This window comes from Vulpes lagopus, chromosome 23 (genome assembly GCF_018345385.1).
Source record: "Vulpes lagopus strain Blue_001 chromosome 23, ASM1834538v1, whole genome shotgun sequence".
Lineage (NCBI taxonomy): Eukaryota > Metazoa > Chordata > Mammalia > Carnivora > Canidae > Vulpes > Vulpes lagopus.
Genome location: NC_054846.1, coordinates 17,889,523 through 17,915,240, shown reverse-complemented (window position 1 = coordinate 17,915,240; position 25,718 = coordinate 17,889,523). Strand labels below are relative to the sequence as shown.

The following is a 25,718-nucleotide window of genomic DNA, read 5'->3' as shown; positions in this document are numbered from 1 at the left end:
ATAGGAGTTATAATGTCTACTACTGAGGATGGTTGAGAAGGTTTAGGTGGTTAATATACTTATTATAGTGTCTGGCATATGGTAAACACTCAAATATTAGCTTCTGCTGTTCAGTGTTATTATTAAAGGCAGGGAAAGGTGCCTTATATTTAGAATGATAAGAGAAATTACTATTTTTTCAGCAAGGGAGAAGACTTGTAACATGGAAAATAATAATGAAAGAAGTTTAACATGACTTAATCTGTCTATAGGAATCAGGAAGGCCATGGCAAAGGCTGGTTAAGTAGTTTAGGCTTAGGTTGATGTGGTCTTGAACCAGCACTAGGAATGAAGATAGATCTGGGAGAAATGTTCAAGCACCTTGTAGGAACTTCTTAACAGACTCCATGTGGAGAATGAAGGCAGATAATCAAAATGAGGTCTTCAGCCACATTTTAGGCTCATAGATAAATGTATCATTGCATTTATGTCTTAGTTTTTGCCTTGAGGGTCTTTTTATTTTTAATATTTAGGCCACCATTCCATCATGAGGAAGGAAATATCTCATTTTGTTAGCATCTTCAGTACACATTGCTGTATGTAACTGCTTTGGGAAGTAGGTTTGGTAAAAATAGTGTAAAATGTATTAGTATAAATAGTGTATATGTTAAATCAGTTTCCATATTGACTATGGAAAGTCATTATGAAGAAAATATTAAAATTTTCTTAAGATTTTAAGAAAAATATATTTTAAAGATTTTATTTATTTGAGAGACAAAGCGAGCAAGAGAGCACAAGCAGGGGAAACAGCAGAGGGAGAGGGAGAAGCAGACTCTCCACCGAGCAGGGAGCTGGATACAGGGCTCCTTCCCAGGACCTTGGGATTATGACCTGAGCCGAAGGCAGATGCTCAATCGACTGAGCCATCTAGGCACCCCAAGAAAAAATACTAAATAATACTCAGTATTACGTCTTCTTAGAGAAAGAATAATCTTTAATTGTGAACGATAGTTCATTTTCTCCCTACTTTACCTCACAGACAAATATCCCCATTCATTCATAGGCTGGGAGGGTAAAGAATGAGAGGCAACCACTCTACTAAAAGACACTCGTTTCAGTAGATGTCAAGGGGAGATAGCTGACAGTCATGGCAGCTATGTACTCTCTAATCTCAGTTCCTAAGGAACTGAGAAATTCCTTTATGAAAATCTTTAGAAATTGTGTTCATGAAAACATGCTTTTGTAAGTGAATTATAACTGCTCTATCCTCCCCAAAATGTTAAGAAGAACCACTGTAAAACCATTGTTGATGTGAATTTTCAGTGACATTCTACAGCTATTGACGTTTTCTTGTAGAGTATCTGATCCACTTGACACAGAATTATAACCAACCTTAGTAACTGAGCACAAACAGATCTTTGGCTCAAGCTTGGCAATCTTCTCCTGATTCTTATCATCTTTTGGGCATGACATTTCATGGATAGATTCTGGATAATAACTTCCTGGTGCCAGGGCCTCTTGCCATCTCTCCAGAGCAATATTATGATTCCCTGACATGGAATTACTATATTGTGAAGTTAAATCTAAGACCAGGCTCGAATCAGTGACAGTATATGTAGACAGATTATTTCTTAACTCACTTTTACAATGATGAGATCAATGGGTTGGAAAAGGGAGCCAGAAATTTCAGGGCTGTAATTGAGTTGTGGTGTGCCCATAAATCATGCAAGCTGCCTCCCCTGCATTGGCGTCTCCCCAGAAACCTCCCAGAAGCTCAGCCCCCCTAATGTTAGTGACAAAGCACACGGCAACTTCTTATATGACTTCCTATATAATCTTAACTATGCTTCTGTGTGGGATGAACATTTCCCCTTTTCTCTGGAGGGAAAAAGCTTATTTAATGCCTTCAAAAAATACATAGCCGCTTCTGTGGTGAAAATAAGTTCATGGCAGGTAACTAGAATTTATAGAAGGGAGAAAAATTCTTTAAAACTGTCTCCCCATGGTGTGGGGTTTTTTTTCCCACTTCTAATAGCTTTTATTTTAATTTCTAGTTCTGAATTCAAGCAGCTGTCATTCTCTTTATAGCCCTTTTTGAAACTCCTACAGCGTAGGAGGTAGCCGGGCTGTCTAAGAAACATCTTTTCAAACCAACCAAAGTATTGTTTATCCTGAATGAAATAGAATTTTTAAGGCTGTCAAGAATGAGTGATTTGAAACGTTTTCTTTGATAGCCAGGAAGATGAGCATAAATCTTGAAGGGGGGAAAGTATTATCTCAATGTGGCCAATTCCAAGTAACTTCTCTTACTCAGAAAACTCTTTTGGACCATGATAAAAATTACCACCAAGTAAGGGCATTGTGTACAATTAATATAACAAAACAAACCTGTGACAGCTCAGTTTTACCTACTGAATCCTTACCAGCTATTGAGGAAAGAAAAAGAATGTGAGATTGAGTCAACAGTGGAGAATATTTCTATAACTAATCATCTCTAGTTGCCTTTCTGAACTTTGAGTTGCAGCTCTGCAGTGTTGTTTCCTCTGAGGGCTCATTCTGCTTTCCATGGCATTGCTGTGTACTTCCTGTGCAATATCTGGAAGGAGTCCAGTGTCACCCTTGGGTGAAAAAAAATCTTCAAACCTATTAAAATGAATTCTTGGGCTGACATTTTGCATATACTAATATTCGCTTCCTAAAATCAGCAGCATGACTTTTTGAGCTTCGAATGTGATTATGGTCATGATTTTATTTTTCTTTTCAGGTTAGAAGAGAATAGTGTTTATTTAAGTCCTTGTTTATTATCTTAGTTATTTTTAAGGTATGCTCTTTTTCTTAAAAATTTTAATAGTTAATTCAAGGACAAGAAACAGAATTTGGAGGATGATAATGGTGAAGTTACATAAACCATATTATATCCCAGACACTGTTTTTTGCGATGTTTCTTAGATAATAGATAACCCTGAGAACCATCTGAGGGGTAAGATTATTGTCCCTGTTTTAAGGTCCAAGAAACTGAGGCCCAGAGGTCAGTAAGTCAACCAAGACTTACAGCTGGCCAGTGCAAACCCAGGACTGAAGCAGTGAGATCCCACAGTCTGGCCCCTTCGCACCCTGCTGGCATGCTGAATACAAGTGCCCAGGGCGAGCTTCTCTTCCCCTGAGTCAACACACATGGCCTTTTCCCCTTTGAGTCTTTTTAGAGATACTCTGTGCATTTCAAACAGTCAATTTATACTTTTTTTAATTTTAGGAATGATTCTTAGTTTTTCTATTAAAAAAAATGCGTAGTTTTCTTGTACTGGATTTAGAGTAAAGGTCTTGATGAAGGAGATAAAGGAGAAGAAAGATCCAGAGATGTGTATGGTTTGTTTTATTTATTTATTTATTTATTTATTTATTTATTTATTTATTTATTATTTTATTTATGAGAGAGAGAGAGAGAGAGAGAGAGAGAGAGAGGCAGAGACACAGGCAGAGGGAGAAGCAGGCTCCATGCAGGGAGCCCAATGTGGGACTCGATCTTGGTCTCCAGGATCATACCCTGGGCTGAAGGCGGCGCTAAACCACTGAGCCACCCAGGTTGCCCATGTGTATGGTTTTAAATCTTGCACAATGCACTGTGGCAGAAATGGGCTTTCCAAAAATTAAATGAAATAAAATGAAATGAAAGAGAGAAAAAGGTTGGGGAGGGGGACACCTAGGTGGTTCAGTTGGTTAAGCATCTACTCTTGATTTCGGTTCAGGGATGTGAGATCAGGCCCTGTGTTGGGCTCTGCACTGGGTGTGGAGTCTACTTAAGATTTTCTGTCTCCCTCTGCCCCCTACCGCCAGCTTGCTTACTTGCTCACTCACTCTCTCCAAAAATAGGGGAAAGAATTAGGTTCTCGAAAGGAAAGGGGATGTCTTTTTTTTTTTTTATGGGAAAGAGGGAGGGAGAAACACTTATTTTATTTCAGTGATATATTTGTTTTATTGTGGCTTATGCAACCATTTATGTAAATGGACAAACACCTGATCTTATGTTAGCTGTAATGTGGATATCTCAGGTACCCTATGCTTCAGCAGGTTGTCAGAGATATGGAAAGGGAGTGTAATCAGCAATGTGATGTTGCCTGAATATACTGGATTTTGCTGGTATTTTTTTCCTTCCTTTTATTAAAAAAAATAAATAGATAATATGTTCCCTGGTTGGAAACATGAAAAAGTCTACAGTGATGTAGTGAGAAACCTCCATTCTGCCCTATCAGCTCAGTTCCCATACCCTGTAGCTTCTGCACAGTTGACCTGTTGTAATCACTGATGGTAATGGCTTGAGTCATATGAAAATGCCATCTTTTGGTTCCAAAGTTATCTAATATCAGCAATTTCAAAATATTTTTTTTCATTTAGTAGGTCAAAAATATGAAAGCCATCAGAAATTTCATGTAGTTCAACCTAGAGTTCTTAAATCATTTCAGAGTGAGATCCAAATTGGATTGCTAACCACTATTGTTAGAATGAGTCATACCATTTGAAACTGGTGTTTGTGTGCATCAGAAATGATCGAAGAGGGACACCTGGGTGGCTCAGCAGTTGAGCATCTGCCTTAGTCTCAGGGCGTGATCCCGGTCCAGGGATCAAGTCCTGTGTCGGGCTCCCTGCGAGAAGCCTGCTTCTCTTTCTGCCTGTGTCTCTGCCTCTCTCTGTGTGTCTCTCATGAATAAATAAATAAGTAAAATCTTAAAAAAAATGATCGAGGAGTAGCAGTTTCCAATAGTTTAACCCGTGGTTTCTCATTTATCTTTCCAGAATTCTTTATGTATTTATAAACAAATATGAATATAGATTCTTTCTTACCTCCTTAGGCACCCAACAGCCAGTTGTGCCTAATTAAAAACAAATTTGTAATATACTCACTGTTGCTGCAGAGAGCTGTCCTTCCCTGTTTTTCACTGCTGTGTAGTATTCTTTGTGTTCTCTTGTTGGCATGTACTCCTAAGAGGGCCTTGTGTTCTACAGCCCAACCGAAGTGAATAGTGCAAGCCCCTTACTAACCACACACAGGCTTCTAGCTTCCCATGACAATAAAAATGTTTCCACAGAAATAATATATATGATATCCTTTTGAGTGAATAAAGCAAGCTATAAACAGAATTTTCAGAATAATCTCACTTCTAAAGGAAAAACTATATGAAGAAATGTTTAAGGTGAGAAATAAATCTGGAAGGATATTTATCAGTCTGACACTGGTTATAGTTTTTCCTATATTGTTAAATACACACACATTATTTATTATACACAAGCATCATTTGTTAAATACATATGTACATATTATTCTTATACACAGTATTGTTACATGGACACGTACTTACTTATGAACACAAATGAATACACATACGTCACATGAATATCTGTGTATTTAAGTTACAAAAGTTTCAGCTTAACACAGATGCAAGCTGTGCTTGGTGTTTGGTGTGCTGAGTATAAATTTAAGATTCAACATGGGAAGAATGAAGCAGATCCCTACCTAGCAAGAAGCGACTTCAGCCCCTCGGGTGTGAGTTGGCTTGGACAGACTTCACTGGTGCCTTATTGAGAGTGGTTAGTGGTTTCCTGTTTGATTTAACATATCTTTCACCTTCTACCTGGGCTGGTCTCTCAGAGCCACGCTGTGAGCCAAGCATTTTGGGGATCACCATCACTGGGAAGACTTAGGTAGTGAAGAGCTTTATTGACTGGTGGAATTGTTTGTGGTCAAGTTTGGATTTAAAGTGATCTGAATTTTAATCCTTGTGCTTTTCCTATCTTTTATGATCATGGCAAGTTCTCCTCTAAGCCTGGAGTTTGGGGCAGTAAAATTTCATGATAAAATTTCCCAAGAACAAATGAGTGAATAGTTGTAAATCGCCCAATATTTTGTAAACACTCAACAGTTTTAGCTTGTTTTTTTTGAGGGTCTGATGTATGAAGTAGAGGGCTTCAAATATATTTTCATATAAGGCATACTTTCAAAGAAAGCGTAACTCCGTCTTTTATTTCTGTCAAGCTTAATACCTAGGCATATTGGTTTCTAGTATCTTAATCCAGCATTTGATGATAATTAACATTCCTTAGGTGAGAATGGCAGGGGAGGAGGACAGGTAAATAGCTAGGAGTCCAGAAGCCCTCATTGTCTCAGCTGGACTGGAGTTTGTGTTCTGAGCAGTGATCTAAATCTCCTGAGCTGTCAAAGTGTCAGCCTTCCTCAGAAGTTTATGGAAGACAGTTTGATTCAGTTTCTGATTACTTTTTGGTTCTAAGGATAATAGTATACGGTTGTTATATTTTTTGTTTGTTTATGCAGGCAGAAAACTGAGTCTGTAAATAATACTTCAGGACTGTGATGATGGTGTAAAAATGCTCTTTGTTTTACAGAGTAAAGCAATTTGCTTTGACTTCTATTGACATTGCAACTGAACCGGTCTTACTCACTTTATAATTGAATTGCTACAGACTTCCATCGACCTTTGCAAGTAGTAGAGGTGGTTCCCGGAGTTGTAACCTAATGCCTGTTAGCTGTGCTATAATGTTATAATGGGGTTTTATGTTTTATGTCGTGTGATATTAACACCACGGATTCCTTCATCAGCTTCTCCTAGCATACACATCTAGGTATATCTAGGCTGTGTAGTAGGTTTTGGGGCAAGCATCATCCTTAAGTTTTTAAATCTTGAGGCAATAGAAAATAAAATTTGCTTAATAATTTTATGGCAACTTCATTACATCTTCTTGTGCCTAAATGTGATGCTTTAATTTGTAGTTGGGGAATTGCCTTTTTCCCTCTTGTACAAGTGTTTTGGCAGATGCATATCTATATGTACTTTTGTTTTGTTGTGCTTTTGGGATTGGGAGTAGGAGGCTATTCTATTGAGATAACCTTTCGTAGACAGGATTTCAGATAAAGAAATTGTAATACCCAAGTGGATTATTCTCATTTAGCCACTGACTGTCATTAATCTGCATGTTATTTAGCTTCATTAAGGTTCCCATTATCGTTTGTCTTGTTAGATGAGGGCAAAATGAAATAGAGGAACTGGGACATCTTGCCCCCTACCCAGCATGACATTGCTTTAACTTGTAGCAGAACTGAGAATTGAGTAAGTGGGACTTTAGGAACCTTTCCTTCCACTTGGTAATTATAACCTGTCTCACTGTACCTCCCACCGCTGAGAAACACAATTAGCTTTCTTTCCTTAATGGGCATTTGGCAGGGTTAATTTCTTATGCCTCCTTCCCTTTTTTCCCTAATGTAAGACTAGGGAAGATTTTCTGATCAAAGAATCTAGACTGTTTTCCAACAGTAATCATTTACCACCTACTACTCTATGGACAGTTAAGAAGAAATCCCTTTGAGTGGTAGGGTTGGATTTGCTTTTTTAAAAAAAGATATCCAATTACCTTAGGAATTTTACAAGTTCAATTTGAAAGTCAAACTTTGAGTTTTCCTAGCCTATCTTGATTATTCTAATTAAAAAAAAAAGGAACTCTGTGTGTGTGTGTGTGTGTGTGTGTGTGTGTTTCTGTGTGTCTACTTTTCCAGTTAAGGAAAGCTAATGTATAAGATGGTATGATGTAATTATACTGTCTGATGTTTCGAGGAGAGGATAAGAATAAATATCTGGCCTGAAAAAGATTATCAACTTTAATTTTTGTCGCGCTTAGTGCTTTTCTTTCTGTAGCTCTTGCCTATTTAATGCCACTATTGATAGTGTTTCATAAAGCAAATTGTCTCAGTTCTTTGGCTGTTTTGGGTCAGGAGACTGGCATAGGGGAAGATGTGAAGGGAGTTCAAGGTTTTCTTTGGCTTGTTAGTTGTTAATTGGGTGTTGAATCTGACCATGACCTTCCCAGCCATGCTTCTCACAGACTGCTCTGCTTTGCATCAGTCCTGTTTGTATACCACAGCTTCCAGTTAGAGAAGGTCATAGAAATCCTTGAAGTTCTGGCCCAGCCAGGCATCTGAGTAGGTTGTGAAGAAACAAGGCTGTTCACTTTTCTTTGGCAACCAAAGTGTGGGCTACTTGGATGAAACCACCGTTAGGCAATCCACCTAGGCAAGACTGGCTGTTCTCTGTTGTTTGAGTGTATGGCCTTTTTCCATTTTCTTCATTCTCATGGTAAATTTGGCTGTCTGGCCATCGTCACGTCAGTAAGTCAATAATTATGGGAATGCTAGTGCTGAGGATAAGAAATGCAAAAACGAAACACTGGATGAAACTGTAATCCTGCCTTTGGAAAAGTCACGAGTAGTCAGCTGTTCTGGAAGTCATGCTCCTTACTCAGAGGTGGAACTCTTGAGTATTTCACTGTCTGCAGTAATCTCACCCTATAGTCTGAAAGCAAATAGGCATTATGATGTACATCTAAGAATTGGAAAGTGTCAGGCCATGGACAACTGTGTTGTCCTTGGATGTCCTTGTGAAAAGTAGAATTCTATCCTAGATGGGTTATTGTTGTGATCCAGCATGATAATTCTAGGATGTCTCCTTTCTCATGAGTCAAGTAGCAGAGTTTAAACCTGTATTAAACACATTTCTGGGAATAGCCCTGCTTAATGCACGTTACTATTCCTGTGCACTGGATCCTTAATGAATTCTTTGATCTCTGTTTGCCTTAAAATTCCATTGTTGGTCCCCTTCTCATCTTTATGGAAATCAGTGGAAAAATATTTTCTTCCTACTGTTTCATATATCTGAAGTTTGCCAGCAGTTCCTTAACATTTAGCTTTATTTAAACTGGTCACTTCCATATTTGTTGTCTGGTTTTTGATGTGGTAAAATATAGTGACTCAGACTTGACTTTCACGAAGTAGAAATTATGTCAGAAACTATAGGAAATGAATTTGAGAGTACTGTATTTGATATGGGGCACCCCTCTCCTTTTCAGTACACTTGACATCTTGGGTAACATGAGGAAAAATGGCTATGGCTCAGAAGAGATTTTATTGATGTCATAATATCTGCCACATGGTGGAAACTAGGGCAGCATGAGTATTTCCTGCTTTGTTCAAAGGTTGTGTTTTGAACAGGCTTATATAAGTTAGCAAAACAAACAAATGAAACTCTCTTCCTACTGCAGCATTTCATAATTTGCTCCGACTTGCAGCCTCACCCCATCTTCATTCCCAGAGCTCTCATCTGTCTGCTACTGTGACAGATGTTGATTCTTGAGGATAACCTTTCTCTCTTTCCCACCTGCCCAGCCCTTTGTGGCTTTAGTCAGGTCATTAAAGCCTCAGTGTTTGGTGCACAAGTCTTCCTTGGGTACAGTGTCATTAGAGAAGACACACCAGTTGGGCAAAGAAGTCAAAATACTCTCAGCAAGACTATAGTGGTGATTATTGGGTAGCCCTATTATAAAAGATGGAGAACACAGAAAGGCAGGAGGATGGACCCAGGGTGATCCTACAGCTTTGTTCACTCCCTGCTGCTGAAAGAATCCACCTAGTTTTCGTTGAAATCACCCTTTAAAAGTATAATAGATCATGTTTAGTCTTAAGACCTTTTTCTCTGTACTTAGGGTGAGATTTTGTCAAATCACATTTTCTCATGAGTTTCCACTGTGATTTCAGAGATTCCCCCCGCCACCCTGACACACTTAATGCCAATAAATACTAACAATAATAGTTATGAATATTAACATTTTACTTTATGATGTAGTTTGTGTTTACTAATTATAATATACAAGCAGTTCCCCTTGAGTCATGCACCAAAATAAAAAAAAATACATCAAATATATTTCAGTAAATTCTAGTTTTATTGAGAGTTTACCCTAACTAAATTTAATTTGATCATTTAAACAGTCATGATGACTATTGTTTGACTATCAGTATATTTTGGATAATTGTCTATTTAAATATGGCATAAAAATATTCATAACCTTTTTTGTTTTCCAATAAATATTTTAGAGCTGTAAAGTTCTCTTTGGTATTGTTTTGCTGAGTTTCACAAATTTTGACATGAAATATTTTTATTAATCTTTTAAAATTTCCATTATGATTTTCTTTTTAACCATATTTAGTGTGCCAGCATATGGAAATTGTAAAATCTGTACTTTTTAAATGAAGTTATAGTTTGTGATTTTGCTCTTAGAAGACAGTATGTATTCTTTGATATTCAAGACTTTAATCTTCCTTCAAGAATATTCTGTGTTCTTTTTTTTTTTTATTGAAGTGTCATTGACACACAATATTACATTAGTTTCAGATGTATAACTTAGTAATCCACAGGTCTCTACATTATGCTACTTACCAGGAGTGTAGCTCCCATTTGTCACCATACATTGTTATCACAATATCATGGACTATATTCCCTATGCTGTGCCTTTCATCCTTGTGACTTATTCATTCCATAACTAGAAGCCTGAGCCCCCAACTCCCCTTCACTCATTTTGCCTGTCCTCTTACCCTTCTCTCTTCTGGCAACCATCAGTTTGTTCTCTGTATTCATGGGTCTGTTTCTGCCTTGTTGTTATTGTTTTTATTCTATGTGTTCTTTTTTTTTTTATTCTATGTGTTCTTGAAAAATATGTATCTTATTGCAAAATTTGTGTGTGTGTGTGTGTGTGTGTGTGAGAGAGAGAGAGAGAGAGAGCGAGAGAGAGAGAGAGAGAGAGAGAGAGAGAGGGAGGGAGGGAGGGAGGGAGGGAGAGAGAGAGATCACCTTTGTATTGTTGACGATAGATACCTGTGTGTGTGTATGTGTGTTTTGGCCTGCCTGATAGTATCTGATAGGAGTGTGTTTAAGTCTCCAATTACAGTTGTTGATTTTTCTTTTTTTTCCTTAACAGTTCTACTTGTTGCTTGAGGCTGTATCATTAGGTGCTTATCTTCTCATTAGATCATCTTTATCAGTATAAAATGACTGTCTCTCGGTTTGTTAAGATCATAATCTTAATTATCTGCTGATTTTCTTTTACTTTCAGCCTTTTTTTAAAGCTTTTTTGGTAGTAAACATATTGTTGGATTTAAGAAATACATTTGGAAAGTCACTGCCTTTTAACTGTTGAGTTTAAGACATTTATAATATTGTATTTATCATTATGTTATGACATCTGTCATTTTATATTTTTTATTTAATAAACTTTGATAGGTTTTGTTCTTGCTTTTTCTTCAAAAATCAAATGTTCTTGTGTTTCCAATATTCCATTTTTGTTCTTATGGTGATTACTCTTATATTGGAATGTATAATCTTATTTATTTCTTGATTTCTTAAACTTAATTATATGTTTCTCTCCCCACCTTTAATAAGACAAATAATTTAATGCACTCTCCTCTGCCTCTGGGCTACCCTCCCCCACCATGTTGATATTTCCCAGAATTTTGGTTCTGGATCATTTTCATTATGTTTTTACCTTTCCTTTTGTTCTAGAGTTTTTAGAAGATAACAATAGACATTATAAAGTTTGTTGAACATTCCATGTTACTTCTTTTATTTAAACACTTGATTATTTTCTTTGAGAGTGTTATCATTGTAGTTCTTTGTATGGCAAACCGCATGTATTTTTACGTCTAATAATATGATTAATATGGTCTCACATTTGAATGGCAGTTTGGAATTTTGAATATATAATTCTTTGCTCAAAATTCTTTAATACTTTAAAATATTACTTCATTATTATGCATTCAGAGTTGCTGTTGAGAACTCTGATGTCAGTCTAGTTCTTTTTTTTTTTTTTTTTTTTGTATGGTCCGCTCTTTCTATCAGGAGGCTTTCTGTTTTTCGCTTTATATTGGATATTCTCAAATTTTGCCATAATGTATTTTATATGCAATATTTTTTCTTTCTTTCTTACTATTTTTAAGTTCTTATTTTAATTCCAGTTAACATGCAGTGTTATATTAGTTTCAGGTGTACAGTACAGTGATTCAGGAATTCCATACATCACCAGGTGCTTATCATAGGTGCCCTCCTTAATCCCCATCACTTATTTCACCCATCCCCCCATCTCCCACCTGGTAATTATCAGTTTGTTTGCTATAGTTAAGAGTCCATTTCTTGGTTTGTCTCTCCACCCCACCTCCCAGTGTAACCGCTGTACACACACACACCTCTTTATCCATTCATCAGTCCGTGGACCCTTGGACTGCTTCCATATCTTGCCTATTGTAAATACTGTTACTATGAATATAGGGGTGCATGTATCCCTTTAAATTGGTGTTTTTGTGTTCTTTGGGTAAATACAGAGTAGTGTGATTGGTGGATCATAGGGTAGTTCAATTTTTAACTTTTTGAGGAATCTCCATACTATTTTCCACAGCTACCCCAGTTTGCATTCATACCAGCAGTTCAGGAGTATTCCCCCTTTCTTCACATCCTCACCAACACCTGTTGTTTTTTGTCTTATTGAGTTTAGCCATTCTGAAGGTATGAGGTGATATCTCATTGTAGCTTTGATTTGCATCTCCCTGATGAGTAGTGATGATGAACATCTATTCATGTATCTGTTGGCCATCTGGGTATCTTCTTTGGAGAAATGTCTGTTTAATGTTCTCTGCTCATTTTAAAATAGATTATTTTTTGGGGGGTGTTGATTTTTAAAAGTTCTTTATATATTTTGGATACTAAGCCTTTACTGGATATGTCATTTGCAAATATCTTCTCCCATTCTGTAGGGTGCCTTTTAGTTTTGTTGATTATTTCCTTCACTGTGCAGAAACTTTTTATTTTGATGTAGTCCCAATAGTTTATTTTTGCTTTTGTTTCCCTTGCCTCAGGAGACATAATTAGAAAAAAGTTGCTCTGACCAATGTCAAAAAAGTTACTGCCTGTGTTTTCTTCTAGGATTTTTATGTTTTCAGGTCTCACATTTAGGTCTTTAATCCATTTTGAATTTATTTTTGTGTATGGTATAAGAAAGTGGTCTAGTTTCTTTCTTTTGTATGTTGCTGTCCAGGGTTCCAGCATCTCTTCAACCATTTGTTGAAGAGATTGTCTTTTACCCTTTGGATATTCTTTCCCGCTTTGTCAAAGATTAATTGACTATATAATTGTGGGCTTATTTCTGGCTTTTCTATATTATTGTATTGATCTATGTGCCTATTTCTGTGCCAGTACTGTACTTTTTGGTTATTACAGTTTTGTAATGTAACTTAAAGTCTGGAATTGTGATGCCTCCAGCTTTTTATTTTCCTTTTCAAGACTGCTTTGTCTATTTGGGATCTTTTATGGTTCCATACAAATTTTAGGATTGTTTGTTATAGTTCTATGGTATTTTTTTTAAAAAAGATTTTATTTATTTATGAGAGAGAGGGGGTGGGGTGGGGCAGAGATGCAGAGGGAGAAGCAGGCTCCATGCAGGAAGCCCGATGTGGGACTCAATCCTGGGACTTGATCCCAGGACTCCAGGATCACTCCCTGAGCTGAAGGCAGGCGCTTAACCGCTAAGCCACCCAGGCATCCCAGTTCTGTGGTATTTTGATAGGGATTGCATTGGATCTATAGATTGGTTTGGGTAAGTATAGACATTTTAACAATATTTGTTCTTCCAATCCATAAGCATGTCTTTCCATTGTAGAATATTTCTTTATTCCCTTGTTTGGCACTCTGAGTTCTTTGAATTGAGGTCTCTGAAGTTCTTTAATTTTGAGAAACTAGCTGTTATTTCTTTAAAATTTTCTCAGTTTATTTCTTCTTTTGGGACTTGGATATTGGCAATTTCACTTTCATTCTATCTTAAAAATCTCTAAATATATGAATTTTTTATTTGTTGAGTTTGCTATCTTAGTTTTCTTTGTGTTTAGAAATTGTTTAATTCTATCATGAAGGAGGGTTTTATGTGTGTACTCATGGCTATGGTGAGTTGGAACCTCCTCTCTCTTCCTTTTTTCTACTGCCTCTTTGGCTCTTGCCTCAACCTAAGTGCTTTAGTTCAGACCCAGGTCTTATTATTCCGGCTCATAAATCACATACTGGGGATAGGAGGAGTAGGCATGTCAAATCTAGTTTCCCAGGCAATTGGGGAACTCAGTCATAGACTTTTGGCTTTCATTTCATGTGGAGAGCATCTCCCAACCCCCAGTTCCACATGGAGAGCCTGGCTCTAGCCCCCTGCTCTCCGCCTGCTGTATTATAGATATGTTGTACTTGAGATACCACAGTATGTATGTATGTATGTATGTATGTATGTATTTATTTATTTATTTATTTATTTATTTATTTATTTATTTATTTTATGATAGTCACAGAGAGAGAGAGAGAGAGAGAGAGAGAGGCAGAGACACAGGCAGAGGGAGAAGCAGGCTCCATGCACCGGAAGCCCGACGTGGGACTCGATCCCTGGTCTCCAGGATCGCGCCCTGGGCCAAAGGCAGGCGCTAAACCACTGCGCCACCCAGGGATCCCCTACCACAGTATTTAAATGTCTGTCTGGTTCTGCTGATTTCTATAGGTCCTGGAGTTAGTAGTCCTTTGGCTTATGCTCCCACTGAACTCTGAAACTATGTTCTCTTTCTGCTTCACAGATAGGTTTAACAAATTTTTGAGTGCAGCTGTATCTTTTTATTTTTAAAATGTCATTTTATCATTTTGTTGGTGGTACTGGTGGCAGCATATGTGGGATGGGACAGGTTTCCACTTAAAATTTCATTCCCCACTTAATTGGAAATCTCTGTCTGGCCTTTATTGTAAAAGTGTTACTATGGTGTTTTAAGTGTAGTTACTTTATTGTCAGTAAATGCTTCTTTGATTCTATTGATGAACTGTTTGATATTTAGGAGTACCTATGATTATGCTGACCTGTGCCAGAGGAGCTGCACTAGTGGTCTGCAGTTGCCTTCCAGTGAACCCAAATGTGCAACTGTGAGGCTCACTAGAATGAAGTTCAGTTAGTACAATGGATCTTTTCTTTATATGCTCTTTTCTTTCCTTTTTTCTGCCTCCTTTTCCTTTTCTTCTTTACTTCTGCTAATACATAAACCAGGATGTTTAAGAAAGAAAAACATGGAATCTTCTTGCTGCTGTAGAGACAGTTCATTTCTGAAGAATAACCGAAAACTTCTGTGGTTCCCTAATTGAATGCAAACATTTTAGGCTAATGTGGAAAACAGCAGGTAAGAGATTTAGAGGGGACTATCCCTGATGTCTTAACAATTAGGTAGTATATTCAATAGGAAGATGAGAGGAAATGAATGAAAGGGAAGGGCAAATTCAACGCCTGTTCCCTCCAACAATTAAGAAGCACTACTACTTATGTGAAATGACCAGAGATGAATAGAGTCATTTGTCATCATCAGAACAAGAAAGTTCAACTATTAGTGTAAAAGCCTATCTGTCTGTTAAAATTAAGGAGATGAACATCTTCAACATTATCAGATATGGCAGACCTATCAAGTTCTTGTTTCCTCTTCTTGCCCTAATTTTCTGCCAGCCTTTGAAGTTTTAGTCTATCATGAAAATAAAACACTTGTTCAGGTACTCAGGGTCATAAAAAAAAAAAGCATCAATCTAAATTGTGAATGTAGTAGTCATCATTGAAAGGCATGTCCTCCTGCACGGTATTTGCCCAATTTTTTTATGAAAATATATGCCTTTGAGGGAATCCTAAATATTTGCAAAATCATACTTTTTCATATTTATCGTTAGTAACAACAGCAACAATCCCCGCCCCCACCACCAAGAATCTTGCCTTAAGTAGAAGCCTGCTCCTTACATCTGAGGTTCCTCCAAGGTTCTTTTACATTTTTCTATCTTTTCCTTTGTTTTCTCCATCCAGTGCAATGATTTCTACCTACATGACTGTCAAACCAAAAAAAAACTGTTCCTGACTTCTTTCCTGAGCTCAGGGTTTGTATAACCAGCTCTCCTCTGGGTATTTTCACCAGACTTTTTCTTGACACCTGTAGCCCAACATGTCTACCCCTTGGTCTTATTATCTCCCATGCTCGATTTGTTCCTTGCTTTTTATTCCCTATTTCACTTAATAATTCTACCATTTGCCTAGTTGCCTGAGCCAAGAACTTAAGGGTCATCTTAGGTTCCTCTCTCACCGTTCATCTTTATTCACGGAGTTCTAGTGACTGTGTTAATGAATATCTCTTGAATTCATTCTCTGGATCATGTCACTTTAGTGCTTCATCCCTGCAATAATGTCCCAATGCCTGTCAAACAAAGTCAGATACCATAATGTTTTATATATCACCCCACTTTGTACTCTTATTTCCCACCTTATTTTCTAGCCACATCCAGCTACCCATGGCTCTGGAAACTGCCACATTCTCTCTTGTTTCTGTGTTTTCAACCATCATATTTACTCTATTGGGGTGCAAGTTTGACAATAATTTCTTCCTTTTCCTGTTGACTGACTCCCACATCTTTCTCCCTCCACCAGTGGCAGGTTTGAAAACTTCCTTCTCTGGGTCTCAAAGCTGCTTTATACTATCGTAGTATGGCTGACACCACCTTCTGCTGTGTTTGCCTTTATCTTCCTTATCCTCTGCACTGTCCTGTGAGCACCTTCGAGTTAGGGACTGATTCTTCATCTTTAGAACTCAGCAGCTGTGATGGGCCTTGTTCATAAATAGAGTCTTAGTAAATCTTTGTTGATTGAATAAAGAGGGTGAAAGATACTTGTGGCTCGAAAGGGGAGAGGATGATAATTGGAAACTGCATGCAGATTTTGTAACAATACTTTTGAGGTTTGTAGATTTTTTTCCTCTGCCTTAGTTCCTAGAGGCAGTGGCTTTCCATATTCATAATATTTCACGTGGCAGTTACTCCACAGTACTTCTTGAAGATTCCTTGTTTGCCTGGCTCTGCATTATGTTCTCCAAGGATTACCAAGACGGAGGCCTGGTCTCCGCCCTCAAAAAATGCATAATGGAAATGAGGAAATTCAAACCAGGTCATGAAACCATTAGATGATAGTGAATGCAATCTTGCTTGCTGCTTCTCGTTGTGGGAGAAAAGAGGAAGAACAGGCAGCTGGCAGGTGCTTTGTGGAGAAGGTGGGAAATTAAGCTGGATGCTGTGAAGAAATCATTTTCTCTTCTAGGTGGTGGTAGTTCTATTTCTAGTGAGTTTCTTCTCTGGGAGTCTGTTCATAATGAAAGTCCTTCAGCACCATTTCTGCTCTCTTACCGGAACAGCCTTGTTACTCACAGGTGATCTTCTGTAGGTGCCTGTGAAAGGGTAGCGCCTACGGGGAGGTTGTGTGACGCTCAAAAGAAATGGAAGGTGAGAAATGGTGAGAGTATCTGACTTTAATTCTCAGGTACAAATCAGTTTCATAGGATTTAAAATCTTATGTCCAGAAATCACTGGACTTAGAGTTTTTTTGGAAAAAGTTTTATTATTTTCATACTAGTTAAAACGTTTGATTTGGGGGAACTAACATTTCAGAAATGGTCATAAGTATTTAATGTTTATGTGCCTGAGATGTTCTGTGCCGGTTTCCTCGAATTCAGTGATTCTCAAGTAGATAAGCTCATTCCGGAACAGGGAAAGAGAAAGGATATCTGTGTGCACAGAAAGTAGGGTGAGGTATCTCTTCATTTGATCAGTTTGTGTAAACTTGTTCCCTTCTGCCAATATTCTTTTCTCTTTTCACTTGAGGGTTCCCATCGCTACTGTTTGGCAGGAGAGAAGAGAGTTGTTCTCGTAATAGAATGTGATTTAATATGCTGAATGACCGTTTGTGCTGTGTCAGTCTGCTTGGGAAAAGGATTTGAGGCAATGTGGATGAGCTAGTGTATCTGGTGGTAAAAACATTTCAAGCATCTTTTGGAAGTAACGTTAGACCTTTGCTTTCCACTTCCCCAAAGTTGCTTCTCATTGAAAGGTTTCTCCTTGTAGGAATGAGTCAGGGAATAACTGGTCCCAGACTCTCATTTGCTGTTTTTGCTATGTCATGCCCTGCCCTAGAGACAGGGCATGAGGCCCAGAGAGCAGAGGGCTGGGATCCAGCCTCCTGAAGCCAGGAAGCTGCTTGCGTCTGACTCACTGTTGAGGTTCTGCTTCAGAGCTGATCATATTTTGCTACTTCTAGCCAAGCCCCAATTTGACAGCTGTTATACAGGTACATGTTCAGGAGTTCCTGGGGAAGCTGGAGCTCCAGCCTCCTATTCTTGAGCATATTTACAGAACAGAACTGGATGTATCTGAATTATCCAGACACAGGAGGAGAAGTAGCCTCAGTTTCAAAGTGGACTGTGTCCTGGAATGAAAACAAATCAAAAGGAAATCATAGTGGTCTGTCAATGGTTTATGGTTTATTTGTCTGAAACCTGGCCCAGGTATTTGAGGCTGAGTTACTCCAATTAGCTAAACACTTTTGTGGTGAAGGGCTGTGGAAAAAGTGACTTTACCAAAAGAGGAATCATACAGTATTCTAGATTGCACATTTGCAAATGGGCACCAAGCAGGGCTTTACAGGGACACTTAGATCAGCCCACAGAAGTTGCATTCGTCTCTTGTTCCAACTTATCTCTCACCTTCCCCGACGACACACTTAAGGAAAGAAAAAACTCAGAAAACTCTCCTCTACCAGAATCTTCTGCCCACGATCATCCTGGTAGTTCCTCCTAACTATCCCCATAAAGAATTCCTTTTTCCAGCCATCACCACCATCTGTAACTCCTACTTTCCTGAATTGAACTTCTCTAGATCTCCATTTCTAAGATTCTCTCTTTTAGCCTGAATTGTAAGCTGGGTCAGAGTTAAATAAGAATTGTCTCATACAATCAATTTTCAAGGTTAGCATCTTGGGATCTAGCTTAATCAGAGCCCAGAATTCCTCTTGTGCTTCGTTATTAGTAGAATTGAAATCCATCTCATATGGTTTTCTGAGAGCAAGTTTCTTGCTATTCCTGGCGTTCATGCATATCTTTTTCTAGGACCTTGGACTCAGAAAAAATGAAGGTTTCATTAGCTAGAAGCTGTTTGTGGCTGGGGTATAGGGAAGTTTCTCTATGTCTGGGATTTTAATAAATTGGGCTATTATGTTATAATCCAAGACACTGGTTCAGAAGACAAGGTCCCTTTAGAGTTGTTGAATTTATTACACACTAAGTGGTGACTGGCAATGTCTTAAAGAAGTGAGATGTTGGTCACTTAGGGGCCTGGTGTACTGCTCTGAATTGTTCTTGGAGTTATCACTGATTTATAACTGCACTCCTTAGAGATTAGGAAGTCATTGTGGCTGCCATTAAGGTTCTCATCTTCCATCAGATCTGATTTGGATTATTGTGTTTTCTTGTGGGGAAAACCACCCCTCACTGAGTATTATCTATGATTTAGTTTAAGCATCTTTGGTTCAAAACAAAAACAAAAGCTTTGGAGAGAAGACTCCCAAATAATCTCAGGGTGAATTATAAAGGTAATTTTGGATTTAATTTGATTTGAGTGATCAAATGATGCCATATAATTATTAGTGAAGTTGTTTTTGCTCTTTTGAGTATGTGCTTGGAAGTTCATGCTGTTTTTTCCTCCCTAGGTGACAGTCCTAACCTTACTAAGGAGGACACCCCTACCAGTAATCTAGATTCACTTTCCTCTCCATCGCCCATGACTGCAGCTGTCCACAGGCCTCCTGGACCAGACAAAAACCACCTTCTCGCAGATGGGGGCAGTTTTGGCGACTGGGCATCCCCTGGGTAAGTAGCTGTGCTTCTGTTTGGTGCTGTGGAAAGGAGGACCATGGCCTTCATTTTGAAGTTCACATGGCGAGTGGCAACTAAAATGTGAGGTCTAAGGATGTCTGTTCCCTAATCAGTGGGATAGCTTTAGGGAGGATGGTCTGTAAGAAAGGTCTTTCTTGAAAGTGTCTCTTTGTTCCCAATGTGGCGATGTGGATGGGTGCTACTGTAAATCTGTTTTAAGTTTAATTTGTGGCAATTTTGTGTTGCACAAGGGAAATGCATTATTTTCCTACTAGGATACTCAGAGTGTTTTATCACTGTAATGCAAACTTTTAGACATAGGAGAAGGCATGCATTGTGATCCATGTGACTCTTGAAACTAGCTGTAGGATGATATTTTAGTTGTTTGAATTTTCAAGAGCTTTATGCTAGTATTCTCTATCTTCTCCATAGCATACTTGACAACTGATGGACGAAATATCTGATTTTTATCTATCTTCAGTTTGGTTTAGTGACAGGCATGTGTGGATCAGCTCAGGTATATCAGGACAAAGAATCCTAATATAAACAATATCATGGATCTGGTCTGACTACATGGTTTGGCTTTCTGGGCTGACCAAGCTGTGGAATAAATGCAGATTGGTGGTGGTTTGGGACATCAAAAGAGCTCAAGTTTCAAACAAATGCTCAGAGAACCAAAAAAGAAAAAACAACAACAAAAAACCCCTACTAATAATTACATGCCATTACTTGATTAGTCAATCAAATTATATCCAAAAATACATTTATAATTCAGCCTGCGAGTATTTGGGCGTCTTGTCTTCAAAGTTAAAAATATATAATTTTTAAATGAAAGTTGCCTAAAATAAGTCATAGATAATGATGTCATCTGACCCTAGCCGGGCATTCTTGGGACTTTAAATGGAATTGGAAAGTGTTCCTCACATTACTTGGCTTTTTATAGTTACTGCTGGATTCACATGAAATCATTATGAACTTATTAAGTATTAAAAGAGGCTGAGAGAAATTTGGTATTCTAAAATTTGGGGGTGACCTAAAGACTCTGAAAATCTAACTGAAACCCTAAATGAAACTGAAAATATGGAAACATTCTCCAGATGAGATTTTTTCCCCCCAAGATTGTCATATATGTATATTTCTATGCTGAAGACTGTGTATTATGGACTTAAATTGCATATTACTCAAGCATGCTTGTCATTTTTACTATTCTTTTTACAGAATAGAAATTCTCTTTTCACTTTAGTACTCCAAGCACCCGTGACAGTGGTTACATAGGAACCTAGAATCTAATCCTGTGCACTCTGGGGGTAAAATTTGCATGGGTGTGTGTGGGCACGTGTGCATGTGTTTAAGCAAAAACCAGATTTCTAATTATTTCTTTCAGTAAGCATGTATCAGAGTGGAGAGCAGCTTAGTTAGTCCTACTTCTTTTAGAGTGGTTCTGTAGGAAAGTGACATTATGAGCCATGATATAGCCACTGCTCAATTCATAGCACGTTCATGCCTGAAACATGAAGAGCTTGATATTTTTGGTCATAAATCAAATGAGGAGTGAATTCCCCAGTTTCCTATTCATACAAATTTTAAAATGTCATGAAGGCACTCCAACACTGAGAGGGCAAAAAGGGAGGGGGAAAAATAAGTAGTTGAAGCAAGTCTGGAAAGGAGATTTGTGTCATAATGTAGACTTTCTCCTACTTTAAGAATTTTTTTTTCTTTGTGCAATGGGTAAAATGCATGTATATTTCTCTTAATTATATATAGAGTGTTTCTTGAGTATTCTTTGAAGGATTTCCTTGTAAGCATATTTCTGTCCAGGTTTATCATGCGAGTATATCTCAAGCTTGAGCATAGACCAAGATTTCCTGGTATATGATGGGCTTATGATGCCCCCACTGCCGGGCCCTATCCTAGAGTGACCCTGAGGCTTGAGGAGCAGCCTCAAAGTACACATTTCTAACAGAAGGCTACTGATATAGACAAATAACCCTCTCATCCCCCTGGTTCCAGGCATGTGTGGATTGTAAACAGCTTCCCTGAGGAGTGTAATTAGAATAGATGATATCTCTTCTTGCTTTTTTTTTTTTAAACTCTTCTGAAATGCTATATTTGCTGTCTCGAAGTCCCCCTGTGTGACTCCTCCATACTTCGATTTACTCTGCCTGAAATTCTTCCCTCTTTCTTTGCTCAAGGCAATCTGACCTATCTTTAGGGTCTAATTTAGTTTCCACTTTCAGGAAGTTTTCTCTGGTGCTGTTGTCTGCAGGAAAATTCTAAATGTCTCTCTGTCTGTACCCAATGCTGGACATAGGGGAAATATTGCCTTCTACTATTCGGTAATATTTACCTTTTAGTGTTAGCTGATATTTAAGTGATATATGTGTATGTATATCTATCTGCCTGTCTGCCTATCTGTGTATTTTAGTCCATTCAGGCTGTGATAACAGAAATACTTTGAGTGGCGTATAAATGACAGAAATTTATTTCCTACAGTTCTGGAGGTTAGATATGCAAGACCAAGGTGTCCTCATGCTGGGTTCTGGAAAGAGCCTGCTTCTGATATGTGGAGTGCTGACTTTGTGAGTCTTATAAGGACACTTAATTCCATTCATGAGGATTCTACTCTCATGACATCATTGAATCCTAATTACTTTCCAAAGGCCCCACTTCCTAATAGCATCACATGGGAGGAGGTAGGGTTTCAACTATAAATTTTGGAGGGACACAGACATTCAGTCCATAACACTATTTTTCCTTCACTCTAAGATATATTATAAAATTATTAATGATAGAAATTGAGTTTTATAACTCTGAACTTTTTAGTGATCTTGGCATAGTTATTAAAATGGGATATTACTCAGCAATTAGAAACGACAAATACCCACCATTTCCTTCAACGTGGAGGGAACTGGAGGGTATTATGCTGAGTGAAATAAGTCAATCGGAGAAGGACAAACAGTGTATGTTCTCATTCATTTGGGGAATATGAATAATAGTGAAAGGGAATATAAAGGAAGGGAAAAGAAATGTTGGGAAATATCAGGAAGGGAGACAGAACATAAAGACTCCTAACTCGGGGAAATGAACTAGGGGTGGTGGAAGGGGAGGAGGGCGGGTGTTGGAGGGGAATGGGTGACGGGCACTGAGGCGGACACTTGACGGGATGAGCACTGGGTGTTTTTCTGTATGTTGGTAAATTGAACACCAATAAAAATTAATTTAAAAAAATAAAAAAAAAATAAAATGCCATTAGCTAACGACAAAAAAAAAATAAATAAAATAAAATAAAATAAAATGGGAAATATTTGGCAGCTCCCACATTCGGGGCATATATATTGAGGATTGTTAAGTCCTCTTGTTGGATGGATCCTTTAAGTATGATATGGAATATTACTCAGCCATTAGAAATGACAAATACCCACCATTTGCTTCAACGTGGATGGAACTGGAGGGAATTATGCAGAGTGAAATAAGTCAATCGGAGAAGGACAAACATTATATGTTCTCATTTATTTGGGGAATATAAATAATAGTGAAAGAGAATAGAAGGGAAGGGAGAAGAAATGGGTAGGAAATATCAGAAAGGGAGACAGAACATAGACTCCTAACTCTGGGAAACGAACTAGGGGTGGTGGAAGGGGAGGAGGGCCGGGGGTGGGGGTGAATAGGTGACGGGCACTGAGGGGGGCACTTGATGGGATGAGCACTGGGTGTTATTCTGTATGTTAGCAAATTGAACGCCAATAAAAAATAAATTTATTATTAAAAAATGGGAAATAAAATATGTATTTATAAAAATGCTTTTGTTTTGGAAATCTCATTTCTTTCTGTATGTCATTGAATGTCTGTTAAGCAACTGTGTTTTGTTTCTGGTCCATCTTAATCCTTATAAAGATTAATGACTCTTCCTCCAGGAATTTCACAGAATTAATCTTGCCATTTTCTCTTTATAACATTTTTCTTTGTTTCCTTAGCATTTGTAAATGTAGTTTTCATTGTGTGGTGTTTTTGTTTCTTTTTTTAACCCATGATCTCTGCACACAAGCTGTACGGTATTGAATATTGTAGGCTTTGCATAAAAACTGATTAAGATTTCTTTTAATGAAACCAAAATTGCTGTGGAGTCACTTAAACTCTACCTAGGGCTTTAAAAAAGTGATTACCCTAATCTAGGGTAGTGATTCTTCATTTCAAAAGTTACACTTGCCTTATTTCATGTCCTGAAACATGGGTGAATGTATGTGGATCACATAGGACCCCAGTGCTCTGCTGTACAGAAATGCCATGACCCAAGCCACTAGAAAGCAAATTTGCGGAAGAAACTATAGCAGCCGAGATTCTGATTCTGATATAGGCAGTGTGTAAATACAGCTGTAATCTCTGACAGGTAGAAAACAATACAGCAGAATTGGATTTCTTGGGTTTCTGCTGATGTTTATGACTTGTGAGTATTATTCATTGCAGTCAATCAATCTGGAGCTATTACTTACCTGTACACTCAGTAAGGTGATGGGTGACTTCATTGCCAGTGGAGAATTGCTAGCTCAATCTCCTTGGAGGACATTACATCATAGGTCAAGGTATTTCAGACGTTCCAAAGTCATTTTTTTTTTCAATAAAGTAGTTTTCTCTAAACAGATTTCTTCAATTGTAAATGATGGAGGGTTCTTGACAAGTAATCCTTTTAGGTTCCCTGCCACAAAAGGAAATATCTTTTAAGAAATATCTGCCATTGCTATCTTCTTCCCCTGTAGATTTCAAATGAAAAGAAACACCTCCTTTTCAGCCAGCACATTCCCACCTTCAAGATGGCAGCATCATGGAATAGCTCTTCATAGTTGGGAATGTTGGTATCCCAAGGTACGACTCACTCTGTGTTCTGGCAGCCCAGGAGGGCAGTCAGCCTTGTGTCCTATCTGATGAGAAGCTTGGCTTAATTTATCCTGAATATTGAGAAAATCCTAACCTGTATCTTTCCCAGTTGCTGCCCAGAGCTGCTTTTGTGGAATAGATTGCTGCCTATCCAGACTTGATGCTAATTGCTTGAAATCGTTAAACAGTAGACTCTCACTCTCATTTACAGCCTTGTGCTGCATATAATCCATAGATGTTGTGTACGCTCACTGGTAAACATGTGTATTCTCATCAATGAAAGAACTTGCTTCCTTTAAATTGTGTGAACAGTTTGAGGTTTCCCATAGACAACTACTTGGCGTTTTAAATTACTCAACTGTTGATTCCATGATTGCTTTTTAGGAAGTTGATGAAAACATTTTGCTGGGGGTTATCACAGTACCCTTTAAGTTTGATTTGTGGCTTTGTATACCACAACAAACCATGAGTGATTTGTGTGAAGTTCAGGAAATTAATCATCTTAAAAATTTTTAACAAATCTCTGTGAAATTTGGCACACACCTAGAAATTACAAGATAGCAGCCATAGGGAAGCTTTGTCTTCACCTCCTCCTTCATCTCATTTTCTTTACTTTTTGCCTCTTCACCACCACCCCTTCAGGGAGGGCTTCCTCAACCCTACCACTTCTTGATTTTACTGTTCCCATCTCTTCTTGGGCCATGGGCAATCAGTTCACCCTAGAAATTGGTATCTTATGTCTCTTGTTATGATATTGTTTAAAAAGACAAGGGAATTTATCTTTTAAAAGTTCTTTTTTTCCCCCCACACCTGTTTTTTTGGCTAACTTGACTAAAACCAACACCTCATGCCTTTGTAGCAAGGGGAGGAAAGCTACATAAATTTAAAAAGAGATCCCATCATAGGGATTTTCAGCATCTTTAGTGGCTTGTGGGGAGATTGTATCCTGACAAGTGTAGCACTTCTCTCTGCTTACCTGTAGGCTGGCCATGGTTACAGAATGTGGTGGATTTCATGGATTGAGGTCTCTAGTTGAGTTAGTGCCTTCATATGGAAGGATGTCCTTTCTGGTGATGGCTTCTATGAAGAGTGAGTTGGAAGCCATTCCTTGCCCTCCATCCTCCCTACCAAGGTGAGCAGCAAAGTCCCCGGGTGCATTCAGAAAATTAAAGTCTGGGCAGCCCGGGTGGTGCAGCGGTTTAGCGCCGCCGGCAGCCCAGGACGTGATCCTGGAGACCCGGGATCGAGTCCC

The 25,718-nt window shown here is 38.2% G+C and overlaps 1 protein-coding gene across 3 annotated transcripts in view; it reads left to right on the top strand.

Annotated features, from left to right (window-relative positions):
• The window catches only part of ARHGAP10 (Rho GTPase activating protein 10), a 316,242-nt gene that overhangs the window by 269,723 nt on the left and 20,801 nt on the right, over positions 1–25,718 (top strand). For all 3 annotated transcript variants that reach the window (XM_041739031.1, XM_041739029.1, XM_041739030.1), the window contains exon 20: positions 19,429–19,588. In XM_041739031.1, coding sequence (XP_041594965.1) covers positions 19,429–19,588 — 160 coding nt within the window. The remainder of the gene's footprint in view (positions 1–19,428; positions 19,589–25,718) is intronic.